Consider the following 15,108-nt stretch of genomic DNA (forward strand, 5'->3'; position numbering starts at 1 on the left):
TGTATGCTGAAACCCTGTTGTGAGCAGTACTGTAAATTATGGAGTCTGAAACCAAAATGGAAAAATACAGTAGCCAGGGTCAGGAAGATGGTAGAGCAGGGCAGGCCTGCTGGACTCTGCCCAGCCCTCTTGAGCTGTTTTGAAGCAACCTGCAATGCACAGACCTAAGTAGCTGGGGCTCCTGCTGACGCCCGGGACACACAGCCAGCCTCCCCCAGGCTCAAGTATGAGGCCTTTTTTTTTTTTTCCTTTTGGGTCACACCCAGCAATGCATAAGGGTTACTCCTGGCTCTTCACTCAGGAATTACTCCTGGCGGTGCTCAGGGGACCATATGGGATGCTGGGAATCGAACCCCGGTTGGCTGCATGCAAGGCAAACGCCTTACCCGCTGTGCTATTGTTCCAGCCCCTCAAGTATGAGGCTTTGAGGCTTCAGCTGACATGGCCCGAAGACCCAGGCCGCAGCATTCCCGGCGAAGAACGCGGCTCTCCTGTCCCTTTTTTCCAGTTCAGCTAGGGTGGCCTGGGGCTCGGTGCCACTACAGGCTGCAGCCCTCCACACTCACACATGCAAATTCCAAACAGCGCTGGTGGGGTGGCAGAGTGCTCAAAAGAGCTGGAGCCTGGGCATGTGGGAGGCCTGACTGCAATCCCACGTGGTCCCCCAGCACCCCGGGGGTGACCTAGAAACAGGACCAGGAGGATGAGCAGTGGACAGGGTGCTTGCCTTGCGCTGACCCCAGATATCCCGAACCCCACCCGAGGGAGCTCTGAGCACAAGCTGGGAGCTCTGCCATCTGTGGCCCCAGGCCCCAGAACTCTCACACCCCGCCTTTAAAAAAGCGGTTCTTCTCAGAATGAAAAAAACAGAGTCTGAGCACGGGGCCCCAGGTCCGACCCCTTAGGGGTTTGGAGACCAGGCAAGTGGCCGGCCAGGGGTTGGAACGAGAAGCTGCAATTGCGGGCACCGGCCGCCAGGTGTCAGCACACACCGGGAAACCGCCGTCCCCGCGCTCCGTGGGTGTCTCTGCTGTGTCTTCGGAGGGGCCCGGGGGTCCCGCTCCCAGCGCCGAGGGAAGAGGGTCACGGAGGCGGAAACCCTTCTGGGGTTCAACAGCTAGGAGGTGGCGGGGGTCCGACTCGGCGTGAGCCGCGGGGCCGCTGACCCACTCCCACCCGGCCCGGCCTCGCTCAGTCCTGCGGGGCTCCAGGGGGGCCCTTTGCACGTGCGGCCTCGGAACCGGGACCCGAACCGGGGAGAAGGCCCGGCTGAGCTCGGTAATGATTAAGGGTGCAGGCTCCGTGCGCACCCGAGTGTGGGGCCAGCGTCCACGAAGCTGGTGGCCAGGCCAGCCCGCTGCCACGTGCACCTGCCACGAGCTGGACAGGTGTCCCCCATCGGGCTGGACGTGGGACCCAGAGCAAGGCGGCGACAGACCCACACCCCCTCCCTCATTCGGGGGTCACTCCTGGTGGGGTGCAAGGGACCATACGGGGCACCCAAGATGGACCCGGGATTGGTACCCTTCAGGGCCTGCAAGGCTGCGCCAGCACCCCTGGACACCTGCTCCGCTGCCCCACGAACAGGTGGCATTTAGGCCCGCCCTCCCGCAGGGGACACGGGGTCAGGGGCTCCTCAGTGAGACCACCGGTGAGATGGGGGTCTCCTGAATCAACCTGGACCCTCCTGGCCTCATGCAGGGACTGTAGCCTTTTGGAGTCCCTGCAGGAGACTCGGTGTCGTCTGCTCTCCCCAACAGGACCCACAACCCAGAGAGCGTGACCCCGAAACAGCTCCGGCCTTGCGTGGGCCCCTGGGACTGAGCCGTGAAAAGAAAACCCCAACCCCAACCATGGGTTTGCTTATACCTGACTGGGTCACTGGGTCTGGGGGCAGGGCTGTGATCAGGGCTCCTGGTTGTTGGGCCAGGGCCAGGATGGGATGGGATTCGGGGCTACCTGTGAGCAAATGCCCCTGGTCCTCCCTGTCCCCCTCTGTCGTGGTAATTGGTGGCGGCCCACGGGTCTGGGTTATCCCTGGTGCTCACAGATCCTCGTGCCCAGCAGGTCTGCCCCTGTTCAAGGCTGCTGGGCGTGCTTGCTGGGGCCGCACACCCGTGGTTTTGACAGCTTGTTCACCTGCCTCCACATGGTCCTGGGTCCTGGGTGCTGGGTGCCTGCCAACGCTTGTGGTGCCCCCCGGTCACAACAGCAACTTTGCCGGACTTGCATTCGGCATGTCTGGAGAACCAGGGGTTTGCACTCGCGCCCACTCTTGGCCCTGCAGGCCTGCCTTGAGCGCATTTCCCTGACACTTGATGACATGGAGAACAACCCCCCCTCCCCCCCCATCCCACTGAACATCCCAGGGGCTTCTCCTCGCCCCCTGACCGAGCAGGCAAAGGCCGGCTGGTCAGGAATAGGGCAAGCAACCCAGGGAAGCAGAGAAGCGGTGGCTGGCAGATGCCAGTGCCCAGGCTGCTGAGGCCCCACTATAACTCTGGTCAGGTGGACTGTCCACTGTCCTGCTGTGGGACAGGGCACATGGCTAGAGGTGTGTCTGACGTGGCCAGTGTCTCCAGGGCTGCTGATAGAGCTCGGAACTCAGGTCCACCCCTGCCTGACCCCATGCCAGACGCTGTGCTCAGGTCCCCTGCTCCCAACTCCTCAGTCCGGAGATGACCATGGGACTCCACCAAGAACCTGAGCCCAGGCCAGAGGCATGTGCCACTCTCGGGCAGGGGAATCCTCGGGCTGGACCCCACAATCTGCCTGGCCCTGCTCCTGCCCAGCTGCCTCTCCCTGGGGCCTGGTGGGGGTGGTCATAGGCAGGTTACCCTGGGGGGCTTTAACCCTGGAGCCCCACTTTGCAGGACACAGAGCAGAGGACAGCACTTGCCCAGTTGGGCCTGACCCAGACCCGGGGAAAGCCCTGGGGACCCCAGAGGGCCAAGGGGGCCCAGGGGTGGGTCACTCAATGTCCAAGCGAGTCTTCCAGAAAGGTCAGAGGGCAGGCCTGGGGCCCAGCTGCTCCCACCAGGAGGCTGTTTGCTCTGAACATTCCAGAGAAACCTTCCTGCAGGAATCTTCCAGAGGAACAGTGCATTGGCTGGGGGCCAGGAAGCTCGGTCCCATGACTCAGCAGGTCCTGGTCCCACAAGCCCAGAGCACCCAGGAAGTCAGCCGCAGAGAGGGCGTGGGCGACACCAGCCCAGTGAGGAAATGGGGCCCCAAACCCAGTGGCCTTTCAGCACCCCAACCCCCGGAGTTCACAGACTCTGCATTCCCCATTCGAGGTCCCAGGAGGCCGAGGTGAGCTGGGACATGGGGGGCTTGCGGTAAAGCCCCTCCTGGTGCACAAGGCCTGGACGAGCCCCGGCACCCGGCCCGCACAGAGACCAGTGACCAAGGACAAGTGGATTTTATTGAGTGCAGAGAGGGGTCCCGGCCCGGCGGGTCGCTGGGGGTGGGGGGCCCACACATCCCGCTCAGCCCCGGGAGACAGGGTGCCCGCTGGACGGACCCGCCACACAGGACGGCTCCGGGCTCTCAGGGGCTTTATTGGAAAAACAGGAGCGAGAGTGGACAGAGGCCACGGAATGTTCTGCTGGGGGGGCGGGGGGCCCCGACCACTCAGACGTTGTAGGAGGAGGAAGACACGCTGCCCCCGTGGCCTGTCCAGTTGGTGTGGACAAAGTGCCCCGGCCGGGACAGGAGCTCGTAGGTGTGGGCCCCAAAGTAATCGCGCTGGGCCTGGAAGGGAAGAGGCCAGGCTGGGGTCTGGAGGCAGCACCCCCCTCCCCGGCCCCCAGCCGCGCCCCCCCCCAGCCCCCTGCCGCCCCCCCAGCCCCCGGCCGCACTCACCTGGATGAGGTTGGCGGGCAGCAGGGCGTGCCGGTAGCCGTCGTAGAAGGACAGCGCCGTGGAGAAGCAGGGCATGGGGATGCCCATCTGCACGCCAGTGCTCACCACCCGCCGCCACGAGTCCTGCAAGCGACAGCGGCCACTGAGGGGGCTGCCCTCCGGGGTGCCCACAACCGACCCCGACCTGACCCCCGCGCGGCGGACCTGGCACTGCTCGATGGCCGCCCGGAAGAAGTCGTCGAGGAGCAGGTTCTGAAGCGCCGGGTTCCGCTCAAACGCTTCCTTGATCTTCCCGAGGAACACGCTGCAGGGGCAGAGAGGCCGGCGTGAGTGTGCCAGAGTGTGAGCGTGCCCGGTGCGTGTGTGCCCATGGTATGTGCGTGTGTCCAGTGTGCGTGCGTGTGTCCAGTGTGTGTGTGTGAGCATGCCCAGTATGTGTGTGCGTGTGTCCAGTGTGTGTGAGTGTGCCTGGTGTGTATGTGTCTGATATTTGTGTGTGTGTGTGTCTCCCGTGTGTGCGTGTCTCGTGTGTGTGTTTTCAGTGTGTGAGCATCCCCTTGCGTGTGTGTGTGTGTGTATGTGTGTGTGTGTGTGTGCGCCCGGTGTGTGTATGTGAGCATGCCCGGGGTGTGTGTGTGTATGAGTGTGCCCGTGCATGAGTGTGCCTGGCGTGTGAGCACGCCCAGTGTGTGTGCCTGGTGTGTATGTGTGTGTGTGCGCGCATGTGCCTGGCGTGTGTGAGCGTGCCCTGTGTGTGTCCAATGTGTGTGAGTGTGCCCCGTGTGTGTCCCATGTGTGAGTGTGCTGTGTCTGTGTGTGTGAGTGTGCCCTGTGTGAGTGTGCCCTGTGTGAGTGTGCCTGTGTGTGAGCGTGCCCACGTGTCACCCCCTCACCTCCGGATGATGCAGCCGCCCCTCCACATGAGGGCGATGCCGCCGTAGTTGAGGGTCCAGCCGAACTCGGTGGCCGCCTGCCGCAGCAGCATGAAGCCTTGCGCGTACGAGATGATCTTGGAGGCGTAGAGGGCCTGCAGGTGCGGGGTGCGGGGTCACGGGCGGCAGAGACCTCGAGGCCACCCTGCACCGCCCCCAGCGCCCCCCGCCCCCCACCTTCCGGATGTCCTCCAGGAATGCCTTCTTGTCCCCTCCGAAGCTGGTCTTCTGGGGGCCCTTCAGCTTCTTGCTGGCCTCGACCCTCTCATCCTTCAGGGAGGACAAGCACCGAGCGAACACAGCTTCCCCTGCAGGAATGGGGAGAAGGTTCTGGAAACAGTCCAGGGGCCACGGAGCCTTCCCGGGGCAGGCAGAACTCTCTGGGCTCTGACACGACCCCAGACAATCTGCCTCCGAGACACCAGGAGACACCAGGAGTCGGGGGGAAAGCAGCCCCCGCATCCCCGCCCTCCGGCCCTCACTGCCCCTGCCGTGTCTCAGCTCCCCAAGAGCCCGCAGGGGTCCCAGGCACCGGCCGGGCAGGGAGTGACCTGGATGCCCCCAGCTACATGAAGGGCCCCTCTCTCCCTCGTTCCAGAAGTTTAGGGATTTGTTGTACTTTACGGAAGGGGAAACACCTCAGCATCATATATACTTTTTGGGGGGATGCACCCAGTATCCAGCAGTGCTCAGGAACCACTCGGGGTGCTGGGGATGGAACCTGGGGTGGCCATGTGCGAGGCAAGTGCCGTCCCTCTTGCTCCAGCGCCTGCCACGGCTGTGTGAGGTGCCACACTCGCCCTGGAGAGCTGCCAGCGCCCACACGCACCCCGGACACTCCACACACCGCTGGACAGCAGCGCCATCTCCAGCGGCCGGGGAGGTCGTTCCTGGCGGGGACCCAGCCGCTCCGGACTAGCAGACACAGCATGACTCGGCACTGGGACTCTGGCACAGGGCAGGTGTGACCCGCCCAGGTGAGCTGTCAGGAGGCGCCCAGCTGCCCTTCCCAGCCTGGCCCCACCCGGGCTGCAGAGGAACAAAGTCCCCAGGCATGGAGGCCTGGGATGCTGAGGGCGGGGGTGGGGGTTAGCCAAAACGTGTCTGGGCCCGGGGCCCAGTCAGTTGTGGCCACTTCCACCACCCACATCCTCCCTCAGTCCCTATTTTCATATATATAGATACATATATATATTTTTTTCCCTTTTTGGGTCACACCCAGCGATGCTCAGGGGTTACTCCTGGCTCTGCATTCAGGAATTACTCCTGGTGGTGCTCAGGGGACCATATGGGAATGCTGGGAATTGAACCCAGGTTGGCCGCGTGCAAGGCAAATGCCCTACCTGCTGTGCTATCGTTCCGGCCACCTTTCCTTTATATTTTAAATTTTCACTTGAATGTTTCTGTGTGTTGAGTCAGCCCTGGCAGAGGCATTACGGGGCACCAGGAATCAAGCCTGGGTCGGCTGTGTGAGAGGTGCTGACCTGCCGTGCTATCTCTTGGGCTCCACGGTTTTTTTGTGTTTGGGTCACACCTTCGATGCTCAGGGGCTACTCCTAGCTCTGCACTCAGGACACACTCCTGGCGGTGCTTGGGGACCATATGAAATGCCAGGATCGAACCCGGGTCGGTGGCATGCAAGGCGAGCGCCCTCCCCGCTGGACTATCACTCCGGCCCCCACAGCCCCAATTTTGCATCTGGGTGATGCCAGGGGCCAAGCCCAGGGCCTGGCACACGCACATCCCCTGCTGGACCCGCGAGCCCCCCCACCCCACAGGGCGTTCCTTACCGATGAGCGTGACGGGGACGCCGTAGTCCAGGGCCGAGATGGCCGTCCACTTCCCGGTGCCCTTCTGCCCCGCGCTGTCCCGAATCTTCGGCAGCAGGTGCTTGCCGTCGGTGTCCTGGAACTTGAGGATGTTGGCGGTGATCTCGATCAGGAAGGAGTCCAGCTCCGTCTTGTTCCACTCCTCAAAGGCCTGGGGCGGGGGGGAACGGGTGAGGAAGACAGTGGCCGGGACTCCAGCACCAGGCTGGAAGCCGGCGAGCCCCGTGACCCCCACCCGGGGACCCCGGCAGGCCCGTCCCCGCGGGCTCACCTGAGCCATCTGGTCCTGCCCCAGGCCCAGCACGTCCCGCATGAGGTGGTAGGCCTCGCAGATGAGCTGCATGTCGCCGTACTCGATGCCATTGTGCACCATCTTCACAAAATGCCCGGCGCCCTCGTCCCCCACCTGCCGCGACAGCAGGCGCGGGGAAACTGAGTCACAGGGACCCGCAGCCAGAACCACCCCTGCCTGTGCCCCCCACCGCAGCTCCAGCCTACCGGCCCCACACACCTCACCCCTGCGTCCCTTACCCCACGCCCCCTCCGGCCCGCAGCTCCCCACTCCTCACCCCCTACAGCCCATGGCCCCCACACGCCGCACCCCTGCATGCTACCTCACTCCGGCCTCCCTCTGCTGTCCCCTGCCCGCCCCGAAGTGTCTCACCCCAAGCTCCCGTCTCTCGTGACCAGAGCCCACACAGCCGGCCCCCGCTACAGGGCTGGAGGCCGGGGTGTGCCCAGCCACCCAGATCTGTCGGGGCGGCCCCACGTCTCTGGGCCTGGCTGCTGGCAAGTTGTGGCTGACACAGCAACAGGAGTGGGGCTCAGAGCGGGGGCCCTGCCTGGAGCCCGACAGTCCTTGTCTGTGGCCTTGCCTGCCCTGGAGGCTAGTCATGGTCACTGTACCCAAGTTCCTGCCTCAGGGCTGGGGCCCCACAGGACACGATCTGCAGCCAAGGCCACAGCTGCTGCAGGCTGGGAGGACAGAGAGTGGATCAGCCCCCTCGGGCTGGCCGGCACTGCTCCCCCGACAGTGGGCCAGGCCCTCCCACTCTGCAGGACCAGGACACCGCCAGGCCACCCTATCCGAGAGACGGGTCGCTCACAGAAATCTCATTTCACCCCATCCTTCCTGTTCCCCTTTATGGAGTGAGTGGGGTCTGCTCCCAGTTCAGTGCTCAGGGGACTTTGGGTGATGGGAAGGCAACCCAGGGCTTACAGACAAGTGCTCCAGCCGCCCCGCCCTGCTGATGCCCTAAGGAGCAGTGACGGGCTGCCCCCATGCTGAGGCCGGGGTCCACCCCCAGCATGTGAGCAAGTACCCACATGTGCCCCCATATGCCCACACCCCCGTACACGCCACCTCCAAGTACCCACATGCACCCAACTCCCACATACCCACAGTGCCACTACACACAGGACCCCATATGCCCTTACCCACAACACTGCCCACACGCCCCTCCCCCCAGATGCCCTCCCATCCCCCATCTGCCCACACAGACCCCGTGCCCACCCCCTCACCCTGACCCCTCTGCCCAAGAATGCAGCGGGGACACAGCACCTCCAGTTCCTCAACCACAACTCGAAGTTTGGATCTGAGGTTGCACGTTCGTGGGCCCCCCATTGGCCATCCCCCCACCCGGCCACACTCTCGCCCCTGCCACGGCCGTTCCCCACCCGACCACACTCTCGGCCCCGCGGCCGTCCGCTCACCCAGTCGCAGCAGGGTTCCCCGGAGCCCACTTTGGCGGCGATCTCCTGGAAGATGGTCTTGATGTGGGGCCTGTGGGCGGGAGTGACAGACGTCAGAGCCAACACCCCAGACACCCAAGGGTTCCCTGGGAGGAGGGGAGTGCTCAGTCGAAGTGCTCGGTCCCTCCTCGCAGATCCCGAGGCCCTGAGGCAGGGCTGCCAGCACCAACGCTCATCAGAGCTCCCGGGAGCCCGGCCCTGGGCAGACACACTTCCACACCCCTCAGGCCACTCAGACGCTGGCGCTTCTGCCCCGTGGCCTCACCGCCATGACCTTGCTCCAGTGACCTTGCTCCCGTGGCCTCATTCCCACGACCTCACTCCCGTGGCCTCGTTCCTGTGGCTTCGCTCCTGCCCCAGCCAGTCCGACAGCTTCACAGGAGCGAGCCCGAGATTCCTGCTCCCAGGGTGACAACAGTCCTGCCTCTGGTGTTAGCACCTTATGGCAACTTGACCCGGGCTTGGGGACGAGTGCCACCGAGAGAGGGTTCGTGCAGCGAGAGCAACCCTGCCCGAGCCCCCAGCACCAGTGAGCAAGACCCGGGCCTGCCCTCGGGTGAGTCATCCCCCAGCTTGCCTCCTCGGCTGCTCTCCGGGGGCCCCTATCATCCCGGGGCTTGGGCTGGATCTGGGCCCCTCGCCTCTGGGGATCAAGGCGAGCACTTGTGCTAACACCTACCCGAGTCCAGAGAACTTGGAAACCAAACACCCTGAGAGAATATTCTCTTCTCCCTGTCCACATCTGTCCCACAGGGTCCTCTATTTCCTTTTCTTTTTGGGGGGGAGTGTGTAGGGGGGGTCACACCCGGCGACGCTCGGCGGTTGTTACTCCTGGCTCTGAGCTCAGAATTACTCCACGTGGGGCGGCCGGGATCGAACCCGGGTCGGCCGCGTGCAGGGCCAGAGCCCTCCCCGCTGTGCTGTGGCCGCTAGTTCCTTCCCTGCCCCTCCCCCCACCGGCTCTTGCCCCACAGTCTTACACACAGGCGGGCTGGTGTTTCCCACACACCGCCATCTGCCCATGCGTCACTTCCGCATTTTCTTTTCCTCTGCTTTACTATTTTGTCTTTTAAAAAATTGTGTTGTAAGGGCTAGAGCGACAGTACAGAGGGCAGGGCATTTGCCTTGCATTCGGCTGGCCCGGGTTCGAGCCCCAGCATCCCATATGGCCCTCTAAGCACCGTCAGGAGTGATTCCTGAGTGCAGAGCAAGAATAACCCCTGTGCACCGCTGGGTGTGACCCAAAAAGCAAAAAACAAACAAAAGAAAAAATTATGTTGTAGTTTAGGTGACGTGGTTAAGACAGCATGAACACATACACCACGTTTCTTAGTTTTTAATTTTAATGTTCGGGCCACACCTGGCAGTGCTTAGGGCTGACTCCTGGTTCTGGGCTCAGGGCTGACTCCTGGTAAGACTCGGGGGACCATACAGGGTGCCGGGGTTGAACTCAGGTCAGCCACATGCAAGGCCAGCGCCCTCCCCGTAGTGCTACCTGCCTGGAGCACCCCACCCGTCTGCCCCTCGGCACTTACAGCTCTGATGGCGTCACTGTACCCCACCACCTTAGTGTGTCACCACCCCCTCCCCCACCCCACCCCCACTAGGCTGTCACCTGCCTTCCCATACTGGGAGGCCATCTGTTCCGGAATCCAAGGTCTAAGGGCTTATCCTCGCCGCACACCTGTCCCAGGCTCCCAGGGGACAGGACACTAGGTTGAACTGTCCCCATTCCTTCTGGGGACCGTGAGGCACCTTCCCCCATCCCCTGACCGAGCACCCCCAGGTAACGCGCCCTGGGGAGCACCGAGCAGCCGAGTGGCCAACGGGGCGTGAAAGCCCAACACAGGGGCACCCCCAGAACCAATTCCGGACGCCGGGACCTTCAGCTGATCCTGAAGCCACAGGCTCAGAGTCAGAGGCGAGAGCGGGAGGATGGAAGAAAGGAAAGGGAGGTGGCAGGAGGGGACACGCACAGACGCCCCGGCAGCACCCAAGCCGTGCACACCCCAAAGCTCGAGCCCCCATGTGGGCAAAGGACTCACCACGCGGCTTTGTTCCCGCCTGGCATGAGCGATGGGCCATAGCGGGCGCCCTCCTCGCCGCCGCTCACGCCACTGCCCACGAACAGGATGCCCCGGGCGCTCAGGTCTCGGCACCGCCTCTAGGGGAGAGAATGTCCCACTAGGCTCGGGGGGGCGGGAGGAAGACAGGGGACCCGCCAGCCAGCTCCGCGCAGACAGGACCTGGCACCGGAACATCAGAGCCGGGGACTGGCCACGGAGCCGGGCATGGGGACATCAGAGCTGGGGACGGGCTGTGGAGCACCCCCACCCCCACCCCGAAAGTGCAGTGTCAGTGAGTCTTTCTAGCATGTTCTCAGCATCAGGAGGAACCCCGTGGCCACTCACGGTGGTGTCCTTGTATTCAGAGTTTCCTCCGTCGATGATGATGTCGCCAGACTCCAGTAGCGGTACCTGGGACCAGACACGGCATTAGGGGGACAGAGCAAGGCCGGGGACGGGCTCGTGCCTGAGATGGGGAGACCCAGGGGTCCAGCCCTGCCACTATAGGAAAAGAGAGAGAGAAAAGGGAAGGAAAATGTGGGAAAGAAGCAAAGACAGAGCTGGAACGCAGCTGACCACCTAAGAGGAGAATGAGCAGGGCCAGGCGCCCTGCCTGAACCAGAAACTCCTGCACACCCTGGGCAAGCCTGGCGGCTCTGCCATGGGCCATCCCTGGCACAGGGAAGGTCGCTTCCGGCCACAAAGCAGCTAGGGCTGGGGAAGCCCTACGAGGGGTCCAACCCCTCTGATAACATGTGGGAGCATTACAGCTAGGCAGGGAGCCCCCCTCCCAACAGCAGGTACCCATGTGACCAGACATGCCACAGAGCGGAGACATGGGAAGGGGGGGAGGAGGAAGAAGAGAAGGGGGATGGCGGGGAGGAAGAGAGATAAAGGAAGGAGGGATGCGAAAAGAGAGGAGGAGAGAGGACAGGAGGAAGGAAGGAGGAGGGAAGGCCAGTCGGAAGGACAGAAGGAGAGGAGAAAAGGAAGGAGGGAGGGTGGAAGGAAGGGAAGGGTGAAGGCAGGAGGGAGGGCAGGGTTGAGAGCCACAGCACTGTTGACTTTGGCTGGTCCTGCTGTGGCTGGACACCCAGGGTGAGCTTAGGCTGCGGGCACGGGGCCCAAAGGGCTGAGCACCTGCTTGGCACGTGGGAGGCCTGGGTCTGACCCCCACGCCACATCGTCCCTGAGCACCGCGCAGACCTCCACGCTCAGGGTCGGGAACAGGCTCTGGGCAGTGCCCGCGGAAGCCCACGTGCCCACACTTCCCAAGGGGGCCTCGCGCGGGTCCCACATCCCCGCACACCCAGAGGGGCCCTGCGGATGGACCACCTCCTGCAGAGGCCCCCAGCACCCCATGAGGGACCCCGGGAAGCCGGAGGCACCCCAAACAAAACAAAGATCGGTTCTAGAATCTCAGCCTGGGTCAGCGCAGGGGGGGTTCAACCCCATCCACTGATTTCCCGCGCGAAAGAGCCCCGAGTCACCAGCAGTGGGAGGGCAGAAAGAGAATCTGCGCGACTGCACCAATCAGGGAGCCGCACCTCCTGCTGGCCCCGCCCAGCAGTGGGATGGAAGGTAAAGACGCACCAATCAGGCTGCAGCGTCCCCTGCAGGCCCCGCCCAGCAGTGGGAGGGCAGGAAAAAACACACCAATCAGGTGCTGCATGCCCTGCTGGCCCCACCCAGCAGTGGGATAGAAGGTGAAGACGTACCAATCAGGCTGCAGCATCCCCCACAGGCCCCGCCCAGCAGTGGGAGGGCAGGAAGAGACACACCAATCAGGTGCTGCATGCCCTGCTGGCCCCACCCAGCAGTGAGATAGAAGGTGAAGACGTACCAATCAGGCTGCAGCATCCCCCACAGGCCCCGCCCAGCAGTGGGAGGGCAGGAAGAGACACACCAATCAGGTGCTGCATCCCTTGCTGGACCCACCCAGCAGTGGGAGGGAAGGAAGGAACGCGCCAATCAGGCGCCGCATCCCCTGCTGGCCCCGCCCACAGTCCCTGGTTGAGCTTGGGCTGTGGCCATCCACAAAGGTTGGTCTGGGGGCCAGAATGCTAGTACAGCAGGGAGGGCGCTTGCCTTGCACTCAGTGGACCTGGGTTCGATCCCCTACATTCCATATGGTTCCCCAAGCGCAGTTGGGTGTGGCCCCCAAACCAAACCAAAGCTTGGTCTGCCCCTTCTTGTCCTTCAGAGGAAGCCGTGGGTTGTCTGGGGGTTCAGCGCTGGGCTGTAACCCTGAGCCGGCTCCCCTGCCCATGGTCGGGGGTCTGTCCATCTCTCCGCTGTCCTCCCATCATCTGCTGGCTTTCACTGGCCAGGAGTGACCCTGAGCACAAAAGCCAGGCCCAAGTATGTGCCTCCCAAGCGTCAAACAAACTGGGTTTTCAAACAGCCACGGGGAGCCACTGAGGTCAGCGGCTGCACTGGTTTCCCTCCTGCAAGAGGCGCACAGGCAAGAGCTTGGAGGGGCTGCATCCCAAGCGCCGAGGGGGCTTCTGTTTCTGGGCCACCCCCTACCCCCGCCCCAAGCTCAGGGGCTGCTGCTGACAGGGCCACGCAGAGCCGGCACTCCGCCGCCAGGCTCTCTCCTGGGCCCTCCTGGGCACCCTCACTGGGACATCCGGTGCCCTCGTAAATGATGTGTAAGGGGTCATTATTAACAGAAGACAGGTGGTTACTGGTTGCCAAGCAAGCTCACCCGGAGACAGGTCAGGGTTCTGCCCTGACTGAGAAGTTCCAGTTCGGGACATAAAGGAGGCGAAAATCTTTAAAGCAGGCTGGGCGGTGGCCGCGTGGGCTGGAGCTTGGTATGCAGGAGTCCCGGGTTCTAGCCCTAGCACTGCATGATCCATCCCCCCAAGTACCAGCATGGGAAGCAAACCCTGAGCTCCGAGCTGGGAGCAGCCCCTGGGTGCCAGGGGCCCCACCCCACACACACACCAATAACACCCAGTTAAGTACAAAAGGGTTGAAACAGCAAAAAGAAAGAATCGGGCTGGAGAGATAGCACAGCGGGTAGGGCGTTTGCCTTGCATGCGGCCGACCTGGGTTTGATTCCCAGCATCCCATATGGTCCCCTGAGCACCGCCAAGAGTAACTCCTGAGTGCAGAGCCAGGAGTAACCCAAAAAGAAAAAAAAGAAAGAATCAAGCTCCAGGAGAGGGTTCAGCGGGCTGGAGCTGGGTGCATGAGGGAACCCAGGTTATGAGACCCTGTAGTAGCCTGACCCCCAGCCCCCAGTCAGGTGTGGCCCCAAGCCCAGAACAGTGTGGGGCGACTGGGAGCAGAAGGCCGCCTCACCAACTTGTCGATGAAATCATCCACGGCCTGGCCAGCTTTCACCAGCAGGATGATTCTCCGGGGCTTCTTCAGCTTGGACACCATCTCCTCCAGGGAGTGGGCGCCCACCACCTTCGTTCCCTTGGCCTCATTGGCCAAGAAATCGTCCACCTTGGACACGGTCCGATTAAAGGCACACACCTGGGGAGGAGAGGCCAGATTTGGAGGCGGCGGGGCGGGCAAACCCCAGCTTCGGGCCACTGGCCCTGACCAAGGCCCGGGCACTTCTGCTCAGCCCCAGGCTGGGGGGGGCGGGGCCCTTGGCGCGGAGGACTCGTCCCTGTTGCAGGTCCCGGGGCGGGTTGCTCACTGCGCAGGGACTTAAGTAGGATGAAGTGGCAGGGAAGGTAAGCAAAGGTCACCGACTGCCCGGGCTGGGGTCACTGGCGTTAAGGAAGTGGCCAAGGCAGCGGCTGGGCCAGGCCTCTAAGGCCGCTCTGCGTTTCCGCAGAAACTTCCCCCCTCTCCCCGTCCTCCCCGAGCACTCCCCAGGGCGCGCGAGGCTGCACATCCCCGGAGGGCTCGCGCGCTGCTTGCTACACCTCCAGGGGGGCTTCCTGGTGCCGGCTCCGCGGGGTGGTCAGCTCAGCTGGGCGGGGCAGGGGCCGCGGGCGCTCTGCACGGAGGGGCGCACAGCGCCCTGGGCCCGGGCGTGCAGCGGGGGCCGGCTTGGCTTGGGGGGTCCCGCGCTTACCACGAAGCCGTGGTCGTTCATGTTCAGGATCAGGTTCTGGCCCATGACGGCGAGTCCGATCAGCGCGATGTCGGCTCTGCGAGACCCGGCGGTCAGTCCCGATCGGTGCCCCCCGCTCGGGAACGGGGCACCGCAGCCCGCGCCCCCACGCCCCCCGGGCAGTCCCGCGTGTCCCCCCGCCCCTTCCCAGGCACCCCGGGCGGGCCTCCCCCTGCAGCCCCGCGGGCGCCGGACCCCCGAGCCGGGCTCGGGGGCGGGCGGACACTCACTGGGCCATGGCGACGGCGCGGCGGAGCTGCAGGGCGCAGGGCAAGCGGGCGCGGACCCCGGCGGGCAGCGGCTGGGGCTCCCCTCCCGGGCCGCGGCCGCCGCGTTCCGGCGCCGGCCAATCAGGGCGCGGGGGCGGGGCCAAGGCGCCGGGCCATTGGCCGGCCGCAGCGCCTGTTACACCACCTGAGCCGCGTGGGCCCGCCCCCTCCCGGGCCCGGCCAGCCGAGCGCCGAGCGCATCGATGCGCGAGCGGGGCGCGGGGCGCGGGGCGCGGGCCGCAGGAGGGGTGCGGCGTGCGGGGTGCGGGGCGCGGGGTGTGCCGGCGCGCGGGGAGGGGCTCACGCAGGCCC

General features: G+C 64.1%; 1 protein-coding gene across 1 annotated transcript; it reads right to left on the bottom strand.

Moving 5' to 3' along the window:
* Positions 1-3,506: 3,506 nt before the first annotated feature.
* PGD (phosphogluconate dehydrogenase) lies at positions 3,507-14,869 on the bottom strand. The gene is made up of 13 exons (XM_056110986.1): positions 14,758-14,869; positions 14,489-14,564; positions 13,756-13,935; positions 10,789-10,854; positions 10,423-10,541; positions 8,339-8,408; positions 6,897-7,031; positions 6,587-6,776; positions 4,974-5,104; positions 4,758-4,891; positions 4,069-4,168; positions 3,865-3,987; positions 3,507-3,753 (listed from the first exon to the last, which is right to left on the bottom strand). Exons 1-13 carry the CDS (start codon positions 14,763-14,765, stop codon positions 3,634-3,636), a joined length of 1,452 nt encoding a protein of 483 aa, XP_055966961.1. The 5' UTR covers positions 14,766-14,869; the 3' UTR covers positions 3,507-3,633.
* Positions 14,870-15,108: the final 239 nt, after the last annotated feature.

The sequence above is a fragment of the Sorex fumeus genome, unplaced genomic scaffold, assembly GCF_029834395.1.
Source record: "Sorex fumeus unplaced genomic scaffold, SorFum_2.1 ptg000011l, whole genome shotgun sequence".
NCBI classification, from domain to species: Eukaryota; Metazoa; Chordata; class Mammalia; order Eulipotyphla; family Soricidae; genus Sorex; species Sorex fumeus.